This window comes from Rhinopithecus roxellana, chromosome 11 (assembly GCF_007565055.1).
Source record: "Rhinopithecus roxellana isolate Shanxi Qingling chromosome 11, ASM756505v1, whole genome shotgun sequence".
Lineage (NCBI taxonomy): Eukaryota > Metazoa > Chordata > Mammalia > Primates > Cercopithecidae > Rhinopithecus > Rhinopithecus roxellana.
The window spans coordinates 33,295,047-33,310,126 of record NC_044559.1 but is presented as its reverse complement, the minus strand read 5'-3'; the positions used below and the strand labels follow the sequence as shown (position 1 = coordinate 33,310,126).

Sequence of the window (15,080 nt, the reverse complement as noted above, 5' to 3'; positions counted from 1 at the left end):
GGGAAGTGTTTGTCAATTTCTCCACCATAAAGTTACTCTGATTCCTCCCTTCCATACTTAGTCTAGGACTAAGTGAGGAGTTAGGCTGGGCGTGGTGGCTCACGCCTGTAATCCCAACATTGTGGGAGGCCAAGGAGGGAGGATCGCTTGAGTCCAGGAGTTTGAGAGCAACCTGGGCATACAGGGAGACTCAGTCTTTACAAAAATACAAAAATTACCCGAGTGTGGCAGCGTCCCAGCAGCTACTCTGGAAGCTGAGGCGCAAAGATTGCTTGAGCCCAGGAGGCAGAGTAAAGATCCTGCCACTGCACTCCAGCCTGGGTGGCAGAGACCCTGTCTCAAAAAAAGAGAGAAAAAAAGAAGAAAAAAGGTGGGGATTCAGGCTCCACCTCTTTGAGGAGGGAGTATTTGGAATTATTCTCCGTGGGAGATTTGTCTACTCTGCCCATTCATTTATTTCTTCAAGTACTTATGTCAGCATGAACTCATGGATATTTATTTTACTTTGGGTTATAACTGAATATCACTTTATTTATTTTGTAGCTTAAATTGTTCCCATTTTGGCCATTCAGTTTCAGGTGGCTTCTGTGTCTCTTTGACGTGTAGCCATCACTGTGGTGTTTTGTCTTGTTTCTGCATATTTCCTTACTTTCTGGTAAGACAAGAAAGTCTCATTTTGCATATCCCCTGCCCCAGTGCTAGAAGCAACCAATTCTCTCCAACAAGCCCTGGCTTCTTTTGTTGGAGAAAGGTATTAGAAAGTTAGAGCTGACACTAGATGTGCTCATTGCTACCGGGGGGTTGTTACTTATGGGCCCTCTCGGTGGACAGAGTAAGGAAATATGTATGTGTACTAGCCCATATATATACATATCTCTATAATTACACATGCACACATACACATATATCTGCATCTACATTAAACTAAACATGAGTTCCCATTGACGTCTCTAAACGTAACTCATCACCATCATGGTTCATTGCAGTCTTCCCATTACTTTTCTGTAAATTCCAACATTGAGATCCTGGCTCCCACCATCCACCACCCATGTACTTTGTTCAATCCCCATATGTGTGTTCAGTGATTTCAGACTTGTTAATCTGCATCCCCATGAGAAACAGTTTTACCAACTAGAGTACGATGATTATGAACAGTTCCTTTTGTCTTTAGTCTTAAAGTCTCTAGTCATTTCAGAAGCGATGTAGGTCAGCATTCTTTCTCACTCATCCCATTCAGTAAGATTATGCCACATATTTGTAACACTGATAGATTCTTTTATTGCTGTCTGCATTCTGTCTTGGGGTTGCATAATTTCCCAATTGGTATATTTTAAAGTTTGCTTTCCTTATGGCTTACTTTTGTGCTATAAAACTCTATGGGTTTTGGCAAATATATAGTGTAATCTATCCACCACTGTAGTATCCTACAGAAAACTTTCCTCATCCTAAAAGTATCCTCGGCATTTCGTGTAGTCAATGCTCTCTGCTCCCCAAACTCTTGGCAACCACTGATCTGTTTTCTGTCTCTAACATTTTGTCTTTTCTAGAATGTATATTTCCTTACTTTCTGGGAAAACAAGAAAGTCTCATTTTGCGTATCTCCTGCCCCAGTGCTAGATAGAAGCAGTCAATTCTCCAAGAAGCCATGACTTCTTTTGTTGGATAAAGGTATTAGAAAGTAAGAGAATCACAAGGTCAGGAAATCAAGACCATCCTGGCCAACATGGTGAAACCCCGTCTGTACTAAAAGTACAAAAATTGGCTGGGCATGGTGGCACACGCCTTAGTCCCGGCTACTGGGGAAGCTGAGGCAGGAGAATTGCTTGAACCTGGGAGGCGGAGGTTGCAGTGAGCCAAGATCGCGCCACTGCACTCCAGCCTGGGCACTAGGGCCGGAGTCTATCTCAAAAAAAAAAAAAAAGAAAAAAAGAAAAAAAGAAATGACACCAGATATGCCCATTGCTGCTGGGGTGTTGTTGCTTCTGGGGTGCCATGTAAATAGAATCATACAGTACACAGCCTTTTCTGACTGGTTTCTCTAACTTAGTAATAATGCATATAAGACTTATCCATGTTGTTGCATGCACAGTATTTTTATTATTTTTATACCAAAACATGTATACATTTTTCTCAAAATATTATTCCCTTGACAACATCTGGTTAAGCAGAATGTTTAGCAAATGTCAGTAGGAGCCAGTGAAGAAGTGGGAAAAATTAGGTTTACAAAATTGGACAGAGAGGCAGGACATGATGGTAATATTTATTATGTGTTAAAATAACATTTATGCAACATATTGCAGAAAATTTAACAAAATTGCATGAAGCGCAGTTTGGGGGTTTCCAACACGAAATGCCTATACATTCCTGAAATTATATGGAGATATGCTTCACATCAAGCAAAGTTCTATTTTAAAAAATCGTGATTTGAAAACTAATTAGGAGGGTGTTTATATGTTTTTCATTAGAATTGTTCATTTTCCAGGCAGATTCAGAGTATCCTATTAAAATATCCAGATTACTTTGGAATTCTAATGTGTTCTATTTATTTAAAAACTCAGTTTACAAATATAAGAGCACAATTACTATTGAAAATGAAGTATAGTAAGTGGCACAAAGCTCTGATGTTTGGCTTTCTAAACCCAACATGAATTTCAGAAATCATCAACCAAATCGAAGACCCTGCAGCAGCAGTCCCACTGCGACCTTCCCTGCCCAAGGAGAAGGGCAATGAAAAGATCATGGCCATGGTGAGCGTATGTTGGGAGGAATCTCCGGAGAAAAGACCCAGTTTCTCTTCCATCAAGAAAACTTTATGAGAGGCCATTCCCAGAGGGTGAGTTAGATGTGCAACAGATATTTACTGTCACTCAGTTAACCATTAGGATTTTAGAGCTGCCAGGTATGGTGGCTCATGCATGTAATCCCAGTGCTTTAGGAGGCTAAGGCAGGAGGATCCCTTGAGGCCAGGAGTTCAAGACCAGCCTGGTCAACATGGTGAGATTCTATATCTATAAAAAATAAAATAAAATAAAAAATTAGCCAGGTGTGGTGGTATGAGCCTGTAGTTCGAGTTTCTTAGGGGGCTGAGAATCGCTTGAGCCCTGGAGGTCAAGGCTCCAGTGAGCTATGATTGTGCCACTGTACTGCAGCCTGGGTGACAGAACGAGACCCTGTTTCTAAAAAACAAAAAAAATTTAAAACTATGTGGCTGTGATTGGTTCTATGCGACTCATTCCCTCCCTCCCTCCCTCCCTTCCTTCTTCCCTTCCTTCCTCCCTCCCTTCCTCCCTTCCTTCCTTCCTCCCTCCCTTCCTTCCTTCCTTCCTCATACACTCACTCAGGGCTTACCATACACAAAGCACTGTACTACATGCTGGTTGCAGTGGAGTGAGAAATTCTCCCTTTATTTCATAGATGCCACAAAAATGGATCAGATATTAATAATTTTACTACCTTCTTTGTCTATCTCAGATGTCACTAATCAATTAAGGTCCTTGTTTCCAGGGAGTTTTGACATGGCTTCAGAATCTGTTTCAAATCAGCATTCCAAGGGTTAGGCTAATCACTTTGGACTGGACTATGAGATAAAAATTACTCACCACCTGTAGGGTAGGTTATGACTTAAATCATTAATGCGTCTCCAACAACTTTCTCAATAATAGCTTCCTTCACACCAGATAATTGTATCATCTTTCAGTACATGAATTTAGGAAGACATGCCCATGTTAGAGGTAGCTTGAGTTGGTGGAAAGAGCCCCAGGCTGGGAGTCAGGTGTCTACTCCTAATTTGGACCTTCAGCTATGCATTCTTTCTTTTTTTTTTTTTAAACAAAACATTTTTTTGGGTCAGGGTCTTGCTGTGTTGCACAGGCTGGAGTGCAGTGGTGTGATCTTGGCTCACTGCAATCTCTGCCTCCCGGCTTCAAGTGATTCTCATGCCTCAGCCTCCTGAGTAACTAGGACTGCAGGTGTGTGCCACTACACCTGGCTAATTTTCATATTTTTAATAGAGACAGGGTTTCGCTATGTTGGCCCGGCTGATCTCAGACTCCTGACCTCAGGTGATCTGCCCGCCTTGGGCTCCCAAAGTGCTGGGATTGCAGGCGTTGAGTCACCACACCTCGCTTCAGCTATGTCTTTTTTTCTTTTTCTTTTTCTTTTTTTTTGAGGCAGAGTCTCTGTCACCCAGGCTGGAGTGCAGTGGTGCAATCTCGGCTCACTGCAAGCTCTGCCTTCTGGGTTCACACCATTCTCCTGCCTCAGCCTCCTGAGTAGCTGGGACTACCAGTGCCCGCCACCATGCCTGGCTAATTTTTTTGTATTTTTTTTTAGTAGAGACAGGGTTTCACTGTGTTAACCAGGATGGTCTCAATCTCCTGACCTCGCGATCCACCCACCTCAGCCTCCCAAAGTGCTGGGATTACAGGCGTGAGCCACTGCGCCCGGCCAGCTATGCATTCTTAACGCAATAGCCCCATGTTCTGCATTTCCAAGCTCATAATAGTTTTTAAACTTTAAAAATTATATTAGAAATATTTTCCTGGAATGTGTAGTTGGAAGCTCTGTTCCACTGAGGCCCTAAGGGTCTTGGGAGAAAACATCAATGTCTGGTTTCTTTTAAAGCCATGTAAGCATACTGGCCAGTATGATGAGTAAGTTGGAAGTGTATGCCAATCACCTGGAGGAAGTGGTGCAAGAGAGGACCAGCCGGCTGACGGCAGAGAAGAGGAAGGTGGAGAAGCTTCTATCTACTATGGTGCCCAGGTATTTGGAAGCAGTGGGGACTTGACGAAGCTGCAGCATCACCATCTAGCAGCCCCACAGAGGCGGGATAACTTCCAATGATTACTTTTCTAAGAGGATGTCAGGTTCTTCTAAAAAGAGCCAGGCATTTTTTGTGCAGTTTGGTACACCTGTAAAGGGAGATAGAAGCAAACTCTCCTGAATCCATAGGAATAGAGGCTGCAGTCCCTCTTTTACGTGGAGGGTGGCGGATGCAGCAACAGGAGAGTAGCCACTAGATGGCGCCCTCGTTTCACGAGTCTGACTAATTGCTACCTCCCCTGTATTTGATTGTAGGTCCAAAACCTCTGCACAGTTTGATATGTACCTGTGGCTTCACATTCAAAGATTGCTCCATTTTTGGTTCTGTTTCTACATGTTCACTCTCTTAACAGAAGTATTTGCTGTTAAAATTCCTGTGCACTTCTTGCATGGCTAGACCAAAGAAGTGGGGGCAGGGATTTTTAGTGAGATTGGTTGACTGAAATGAAATTGATTTGTGGATTGGTGAATGGTTATATTTGCTTCTACAACTGCAGAGTCTTTACACTCTAACTCGATAACCAATATACCTCAAGAAAATCCTTTTTGTAAGGGCATTATGTGACCCTCTCTCCTACCCTCCCCCTCACCATTTATACCCATCAATTAAAATATCTCTTTAGAGAGAATGCAAGTGGAGAAGTGGATGTTGAAAGAATTCCTCTAGATAATGAATTTTGTTAACCAAAAGCTTGGCCATTGAAGCAAAAGGACCAATGAGGACAATTTCGTGGGAGTCTGTAGGAGATGAGATGAATAAGATCCATTCAAAAATGATCTCTTTCTCCGGTTTCAGTTTCACTGGAGAACAACTCCTAGCTGGAAGGTCCGTGGAACCAGAACATTTCGAGTCTGTACCAATTTTTTTCTCTGACATTGTTGGATTCACAAAGCTATGTTCTCTCAGCTCCCCCTTGCAAGTCATCAAGCTCCTCAATGACCTGTACAGTTTATTCGATCACATCATCACAAATTACGGTGAGTATAAGGTGAGACGTCTCATCCTGGCTGTGAGGTCATGCGTGCTCCTTGCGGGCTGTCTCCGGGGCCTGACGGAAGATGGAACTGATTCCAGACATCAGCCAGGAGGAAACTCCATTTCAGTCTATGTCACTTCATGGCAGAAACTCAATATTTTATTTGTTTGTTTTGTTGGAAGAGGTCTTGATTAGTCACAGATGTATGTGCTTGTCAAAAATCACCAGTTTCCTCTGTTTTTCCTCTGTTTCCTTCCATTATTTCATCTCACATTAAACACTTTTTAAAAAGAGGTATTGATCTTCCACTGGCTAATTCTTTCCCGTCTTTCCTAAATACATTTCCTTCCGAGGCAGAGAGTCTCCTGTTTACTCTCCTACAAAGATTGTCCTTGGATCTTGTGTGGGTCTCACCTCTGTTGTCCTGATCCTTAGCAATTCAGAGTGAAGAAAGACTCCCAATTTTAGACTATCAGACTCATGGCTAAAAGGGGGGCAGCAACAATTACCTGCTGGGTCCTACTCTGGGAGACAGAAGGACACGGTCACCTAGAGTGAAAACCATTTTTGATGGGGAAAACAGAAACATTTTGGCTCTTCATGACTGCCGGGTGGTGGTGGTGATGAGGGCTGCTTTCTGTGTGTTCTGACTCTTTAGAAGGGGTCAGATCATGACTCCAGGCACAGTACCATGTGCCTGTGCTCATATATGCCTGGTGGGCAGCCACAAGTGCACCAGCTCCGACCACAATCCCAGGGCCCTGCCTCTGCCTGTGGACCTGGAGACAGCGAGATTTGGAGGACAGTGTGGTCATATGGTCACATATCTCAGTGACAGAGTGACACATCTTCAATGTTTGTCTCCCAGTGTTCCCCACAAATGATGCCTCTGTTCAAGGGTGAAAGAAAGGATGGTTTAGATAACCTTGAAGAGCAGACCACACACACCCAACAAAATCAGAACCTGCCCTGCTTAGGAGGACGTCTTCTGGGATTTTCCTCTTAGTATTACCTGCTCAGTTGTGTTTTGCTTGAGCTCATTTTAAAACTTAGTTTGTATTTCTAAAGGATGTTATCACGGTGGGGAGAGGGAACCCAGAAGCAGGTGATGCTTGTTGACTGGTTGACTTCACATCATTTCGGGGTCACCAGAACAGAGGTGTTCTTACCGTCTGGCTGATGCCTGCAATTCAACCTTCACCACATCATCTTTGGATTCTGCTAAAATGCAAATGTGTCTGGAAAGGGCTGTAACTACTTGTCATTTATTTCTCTATTGTGAATGACAGATCTGAAAACTGATTTTATTAGGAGGATGGAGGGGGAAGAGCACAGACAGGCAGATACATACTATATATATATGAATACATTTTGTATAATGTGTAATGCGTATCCATATATAAATGTGTCCAAGAGCCCTTGTGTGGGGCGTGGACATTTCAAGTTGGGGGAGCTGGTCTCTGCTTGACCAATCCACCTCACCGTTCCAGGTTGACTCCAGGAGCACACTGCTCCCTGTCTCACTGGTTCTGAATCTGGGCTGGGGAAATATAGTCACTGCTGCCATTGGATTTCAGAGGAGGAAACAGTGACTGTGGGGAGGGAGGCTGGGGGAAGGAAGGTGAAGTGGGCGTTGTGGAAGAGCCATTACAAGGGCAGGAACTGAAGAAATGCTGGAACTTGCATGGGGCAGAGGTCAGGCAGTGTGACACATCCAGAAACAGGGCCTCGAGGCTGGGGACAAATGAGGGGCCTTCATCTCTGACCCACCCCGACCCTTGGCCTCCCTCTTGGGAAACAAAGGGCCACTCTGTCGCTTTGTTTTCAGGTTGAGACCACTGGAGACGCATACGTGGTGGCTAGCAGACTCCCTATCCGCAATGGAAGCCAGCATGTGGCTGAGATTGCCACCATGTCCCTGCACTTCTCAGTGGCACCATTCATTTGCTTCCAGACTGGGCACTTGCTCCAGGAGGAGCTCCAGCTTCGGATTGGCTTCCACACAGGTAGACAACACTGATGGCCTGGTGGAGCTCCAGCTTTGGATTGGCTTCCACACAGGTAGACAACACTGATGGCCTGGTGGTGCAGGGATGGCGGCAGGTCGTTCTGGGTTCCATTCCTACATTCAAGGTTTTTAGGAACCCGGACATTGAATGGTAACCTCTTTAGGGGAAATAAAAGATTGAATTGTCTCTGCATGTGTGTTTCTATTTAGCTAGGTTGCTTGGTAACAACAAGGACACAGAGTGGCTTCAATGTATTCAACCAAAAATAAGGACTGGGCGCGGTGGCTCACACCTATAGTCCTAGCAAATTGGAAGGCCGAGATGGATGGATTGCCTGAGCTCAGGAGTTTGAGACCAACCTTAGCAACATGGTGAAACCCTGTCTGTACTAAAATACAGAATACCAGCCAGGTGTGGTGGCAGGCACCTGTAATCTCAGCTACTCAAGAGGCTGAGGCACAAGAGTTGCTTGAACCTGGGAGGCGGAGGTTGCAGTGAGCTGACATTGTGCCACTGCACTCCAGCCTGGGCAACAAAGCGAAACTCTGTCAAAAAAAAAAAAGAAAATAAAAGAAAAAGGAGAGAGGAAAAAAAGGAAGAGACCAAACCCCAGGACGGGTTATATAGGGCTACTTTTCCTCCATGCCTCAATATCAAATGCCCTTTGATGTGGTCTGTGTTTGCCAACTCATGGGCATGTGATCTGTGCAGAAGTGGTCCATGCTTCGTTTCGTGCTCTTCTGTTACTGTCTGGAAATTCTTAATCATCTTTGCACAAAGTATCCCGTGTTTTCACTCTGTATCTGTTCCATCAAATTTTGTAGCCAATTATGCTACTACCTATCTTCCAGGGCTCAACAAAAACAAAACCCAAGCCTCAGAATGAATTGCTCCCATGTTTGTGCTGCTGTTGGCATTGTTCACAGCTCTAGTTCATGAGTGACACGGTCATTTAATGACTGTGATGACGTCGCTTTCCAGCAGGAGTTTGTGGGTTCTGTTGGTTTCCTTTCTGTAAACCCTAAAACCTATTGCCAAACTTTGCCCCAAGAGGGCGCATCACTACATTTGTTGATTTGATGCGCATCGTAGAGTCCAGCCTTGGGCAATGCAGAGCAGTTACGGTCTTGGTTCTCCACTCTTCAGGTCCTGTGGTGGCTGGTGTGGTGGGAATTACCATGCCCAGATACTGTCTATTTGGAGACACTGTGAACATGGCATCCAGAATGGATAGCAGCAGTTCGTGTGGTATCACCGATGACGCTTTGTAAACACAATATTGTTATCCCTCCAGGCCCCTAGCTTTAACTAGGGGATAGTTTTATAAGATGCATTTGCTTTTTGCCTACTGTTTTCCTTCTGGAGGATAAGAGCATTATCCACTTCAGGCAACACTGATCACACACTTTATAGACAGGGTTTTGCACTGTGCGCTCGTTAGAACCATGCAAATACACATACCCTCCTTTCTTCTGTGACTTTCCATTCTAAGCAATCACACATGCATATAATAAAATCACTTAAATGAAGAGCAGGAGTTGGAAAACTTTTTCTTTCTTTCTTTCTTTTTTTTTTTTGAGATGAAGTCTCACTGTGTCACCCAGGCTGGAGTGCAGTCGTGTGATCTTAGTTCATTGTGACCTCTGCCTCCTGGGTTCAAGGGATTCTCCTGCCTCAGCCTCCCAAGTCGCTGGGATTACAGGCATGTGCCACCACACCTGGCTTTTTTTTTTTTTTTTTTTGATTTTTAGTAGAGACTGAGTTTCACCATGTTGGTCAGGCTGGTCTCGAACTCCTGACCTCAAGCTATCCACCCACTTCGGCCTCCCAAAGTGCTGGGATTAGCTGGCATCAGCTACTGTGTCTGGCCTGGAAAACCTTTTCTATACAGGGCCAGACAGTAAATATTTCAGGCTTCAGGGGCCATAGAGTCTTTGTTGCAACTACTTAACTGATGTTGTAGCTCAAAAGCAGCAGTAGACAATATGTCAATCAACAGGCATGGCCATGTTCCAATAAAACTTTATTTGCAAACACAGGTAGTGGGCTGGATTTGGCCCATAGGTGATAATCTGCCCTTCTCTGAGGTAGAGTATATTCTTGGTGGTAGAGAAGAAATCTATAGCCAGGACCTCCAGGGAATATTACATCCTTTTGCTTTATAGTAATTTTCTTGCATTGACCATTGCCAGGCACTTGTATGCTGTTTGTCAGTTGGGACATGTAAAAAAGAATTACTCAGTGATGTAAGTTTCAAAAAGGTTTAGATGATTAACATTGTTTTGTTTTAAATTTGTAAATTTTCCACAGGGCAAAGGAGAGCAAACAATTTTCTGGTTGAAAGGTAAAGAAGGCTTCACTCTTCCACTCCCCAGATTTACTCAGGAAAAAGCCAAAGTCCCAGAGATATTGTGAGGTGAGTGTTTTCTTTCAAGATGTTTGTGGAGTCATGTGAAAGTCTTTGGGAACCCTTCTTTGAGACGCAGTCAATATCCCATTTAAGAGGTGTGTTTCCGGGGCATTGATCCAGTCTCCCACTAGGGGGAGCCTTCTAGCTGGCCTCCTCTTCCAATCCCGGTGTTAGCTCCCAGCCTGTGCCTCCAGCAAATGTAGGCTTGGAGGAGCTGAAGATGGTGAACTCATTTCATGGGGTGCCAGGGCTGGCCTCTGGCTCTCAGCCCTGTGCAACTGCCCTAGCTGCTAGATATTTACAGCCCATTAACCTGAGAATTTGCGGTGAACCCAGTTTCATTCTGCAGGAGGGGAAAGTGGAGAGGATGAAGCCTGTCTTTCCTGTGCAAGGTGCCTGCTCTCTAACCTTTGGTGTTGATTTTCCTTATCAGTTAATCAGCTTGCAAGGAGATAGGAGCCCATATCTGACAGCATCTTGAGAATGTGTTCAGGAAAAAAAGCTCTAAGGCATGAGCAGCCCTTGAAATCCAACAGGGCCGAGACTATTTCAAGCAGCCAGGCCCTCTGCAGTTATTGAAAAGCCTGGTTCTGAACCCTGAGTTACTGTGAGAGGGACAGCTCCCAAATGCATAATGCCCTCTTCCCAATGTATTGCCTAATTTCTTTCCTACTCACCCAGCAAAAACTCCTGCAGTCAAGGCTTGAATTTTAAGAAGAATTTCTCAGTCATTTATGAAGACTTTAATTTAAAAAAAGTTCCAGTAGACAAAGACAAACCCATCCATTCCTGCTACAATAGTCTTCCCTTCTACATAATGAATAGGATTCCATGTTGTTTTATTGAGTGGATCTTTTAATAGATTTGCTGAACCACTAATGCATTTATAGTACTTCTTTCTTCATCTCTTGCAACTCCTCACATCCAGATATATTTCGTGTGGTTGCTCCTGAATCTGGCAGAGCAATTTGAATGAAATACTGTGTTTGAGACCTTTCCTGTTGAACTTCCCATGATTGAAGGAGCGAAAATCAGTAAGACCAGAAATAGTTTCTTTCTTGCTGGGTCTCTGAGCTGCCTTTGCTGAGATACTTTTGAGACCTGTATGGGAAATAAACTGCTTTTTGGTTTATTGAAGCTTTTGACACCAAATTATATAAAAGATTTGGTGGAATTCTTGCCTTTCTTTAGGAAGAGGGACACAAAAGCACTTTCACTTCCCAAATAATCCAGTCTTCATTGAGCTCCTAAGCATTTCCATTAGCAGTATTTTGCTTCTGCCCAGAGAGGGAAGACTGAATTATACATCCATCACAGGCTCCGTCTTCTATATGAAAATTTTGTTTTCATTGTGGTAGGCTTCACTCCTCCCCAGAGGCCTTCGGCATTGGGGACTGAAAGCTTTAGACTGATACTTAAAAGGAGAGAAGGCAGAAGATGTTTATGTGGAGAGGAGAGGAAGGCTTTCTCCTGCTACTTTAGCGTGGAGACAGTAGGCCAAATTTATCTTCTCATTCCCCCATAACTCCTTTTCTTGAGATAATGGCTCTGGATTCCAAACACCTTGCTCAACCATGAAAGGAAACAAGGCCACCTCTACTATGAGGCCTCCTAGAGAGCTAGGATAGTCCTCATCCATCCATCCATCCATCCATCCACTTATCCATCTATCCATCCATCCATCCGTTCATCCATCCACCCGTCCACCTATTCATGTGAACATTCTTTAATCCAAGGAGCATTTATTAAGCACTTACTCTGTGCCATTCTGGGGTACTCAAGAGAATATAAACTTTCTCTTGATCTTTAGCTTACAGTCTAGTTAGGGAGAAGAAAGCATAATTGCATTGCATAAAGCAATATTAAGGACTAATAGAGCTATACACAAAAGCGTAGCAGTAACTAAGCAGTCCATCACTGTGATATTAAAAGAACATTAGAAAATAATATGCAGATGAAGGAATGAGGCCAGGTAAGGCAGTTGCCTATTATTATCATGTCTTTGTATTGTGTGTGTGTGTCTTTTTTTTATTCCAGCCCTAGCCCATATACTTACATAAGTTATGTTCCTGTAATGCAGATTTAGTTCTGCCTTTCTTATTGAACATCGTAACATAAACATTTGGCATCTAGACACTCATACACACAAAAACACATGTGTGCACACACAGACATCCATATGCACACACATGCACATATATATATGCACACCCTCATATATATACACACACACATGCATACATACACACACATATGTACATGGAGAAGGAGAAAGCGAGAGTGTCTTTATGGATCACAACTAAGACTTTTGATAAGAACACTTTTCTAAATCTATATTCAGTATTTTTTCTATGTCAGCTAAGGATACCTAGGGGAGAATTACTTTTCTTCTTTTTCTTAATGTTTCTATTGTGTTTAGAACTAATGAGAATTTACAAGAGATTGTTTTGAGAGTACTTTATCTTATTTTCTCAAAGGAGAAGTTATGAGAGAAGAAGGGTAATCAAACATCATGAGGCTGTTAGTTAATGTCAAGTCAAAACACATCCAGTTGCTGGTGAGAGACATTTGGGCTTTATAGGCAGGGATGACCCAAAGACCTTTTCCCCAAAATGTTAATCAATGTCTTAACCATCCTGGCTAACATGGTGAAACCCTGTCTCTACTAAAAATACAAAAAATTAGCTGGGCATGGTGGCGGGCGCCTATAGTCCCAGCTACTCCGGAAGCTGAGGCAGGAGAATGGCATGAACCCGGGAGACGGAGCTTGCAGTGAGCTGAGATCGTGCCACTGCACTCCAGCCTGGGTGACAGAGCTAGACTCCATCTCAAAAAAAAAAAAAAAAAAAAAAAAGTCTGTGGCATACATGCGAGTCTAAGAAGTTCTAGTTGTAGAAACCCCTGGGAGAATTGAGGAATTAGCTATCAACATGATATATTAACACTGTAAACTGTAGTCCTAGGTTGTTTATTTTAAGGCATTTTATTTATTCCATAGCACCAGGTAGAGATACAAGATCATAAAACACAATGATGAAATACAGCAAAACTAATAGAACATTGGTTTATTCTGACAGCAAAGGATTTGAACATGGCTATGAGTATGCTATTTAAGAGTTTTCTACTAGAACCAATAAAATATGTCTTCTGTTTTTCCTGACTACAAAAAATCTGAATTTACAGAAAGAAGAGATCCTAAACTCATTGGAACTCCAGCTTAGGGACCAAGTCTAGACTAGATTGAGTCATTTCACTCTAGCCTATTACTCAACAAACATATACTTCATGTATCTGGAGATTTCATAACTAGTTTAATTTCTGAGTTCACTAACACAAGTTGTAAAAGAATCATCAAACTGCAGATTGCAAAACTTCTCAAATACATTAAATACAGAGAGACAAACGCACGTGTTGTTTTCAAATTATAAGCCTCCTAATTAAGTCTTTACTAAACTGAGAACTTAGAACTCTGTCTTTTCCTATCACCATCCAGCCAATTCTCTACCAGAATTTCAGTTTGTATTTTGTTGACAGTGTCAATCATTTTTTTTTTTTTTTTTTATTTTATTTTATTTTATTTTATTTTTTTTTTTTCAGAGCCCCCTTCCTGCACTTTATTCTTTTTTTTTTTTTTTTTTTTTTTTTTTTTTTTTTTATTATACTTTAAGTTCTAGGGTACATGTGCATAACGTGCAGGTTTGTTACATATGTATACTTATGCCATGTTGGTGTGCTGCACCCATCAACTCGTCAGCACCCAGTGTCAATCATTTTTATGGGCATATTCTGGATCACTGGGGTGGCCAGTTACCAGGATGTGCTACTGCATAATTTCATTGGCCACATTTGCATTTGTGTTTCTGATTTTGTGTTAGCTTCATTCTAATCATCATAAGTGAATGAGACAAAACCAGATGTAAGCTTCGATGTTTAAGTGAAAACTAAATGAGATCAGACTATTTCTTATCAATGAAGACTTTTTAGTAGAGCAAATAGAGAAAAATAGCATTGAGTGTCACAAGGCATTTATTTGTAGGATTGAGTCACCAAACTCACAACACTTGTGTCGTTGGAGTCACTTTATAGTCATGTTTCCAGCAGCGGTTTCACTGGGGCAATGCCATGTTATTAGGTTAAATTAATGTGAGTTGTATTCTTCTTGTGGTTATTCTTTTTGCAAATATTTCTATTTAATTTGTAATTTTATTTTGACTTTAGAAGTATATATCTGCTATAAAAACACAGAGTTTATACCTATATCATGTTTATATATTTAACAAATGGTATAATACATACAAATTAGGTCAGTACTAGGTGTTTTCAAGAATCCATTTCCTTTATATAATTAGGTTTGAGCGAAACTATTGTATTCCACTCTGATTCCCACACCATCTCCCATCAGTTGAAAGGTTGGAACCCCCTGACTGGGAGCTCAGCTCTGGTCCTTAGGTAGAATGATACTGCCTCAATGACAAAGCCCCTTTTCAGCAAAGTCAGCTATTAATGTGTGTTCTGTATTTAGCATTGACTTTGTAGTTGCACCCTATATTCTCTTCAAAATGCTCAGCGGTACTTGGTTGGGTATGCTAACCTTTTAAAGTTAAAATAGCTTTCAGAAGAATTCACTGCAGCCCTGACTTGAGTATGGAGAAAGGAGACTCCTCCCACAGCTTTAGAAGGACTGTGAGATCTAAGGGCCATGGGAAATAACCTAAGTTTTCTTAGAAAGAAAAAAGCATCACCGAATTCACAGAAATGATTGGAGCGCATATTTGGCAAAGTGCTATTCTCTGCTCCCCAACAATGTGGTCTTCTGTTTGTTCTTTTTGGCAGCACAATAAACACGTTTGTCATTCACTG

General features: G+C 42.3%; 1 protein-coding gene across 1 annotated transcript in view; it reads left to right on the top strand.

Annotated features, from left to right (window-relative positions):
- LOC104664442 (guanylate cyclase 2G-like) overlaps positions 1-10,225 on the top strand; it is a 51,278-nt gene extending 41,053 nt beyond the window's left edge. The window contains 7 exon segments of the mRNA XM_010365934.1: positions 2,656-2,833; positions 4,624-4,764; positions 5,621-5,813; positions 7,630-7,807; positions 8,957-9,077; positions 10,003-10,033; positions 10,121-10,225. Coding sequence (XP_010364236.1) covers positions 2,656-2,833; positions 4,624-4,764; positions 5,621-5,813; positions 7,630-7,807; positions 8,957-9,077; positions 10,003-10,033; positions 10,121-10,225 — 947 coding nt within the window.
- Positions 10,226-15,080: the final 4,855 nt, after the last annotated feature.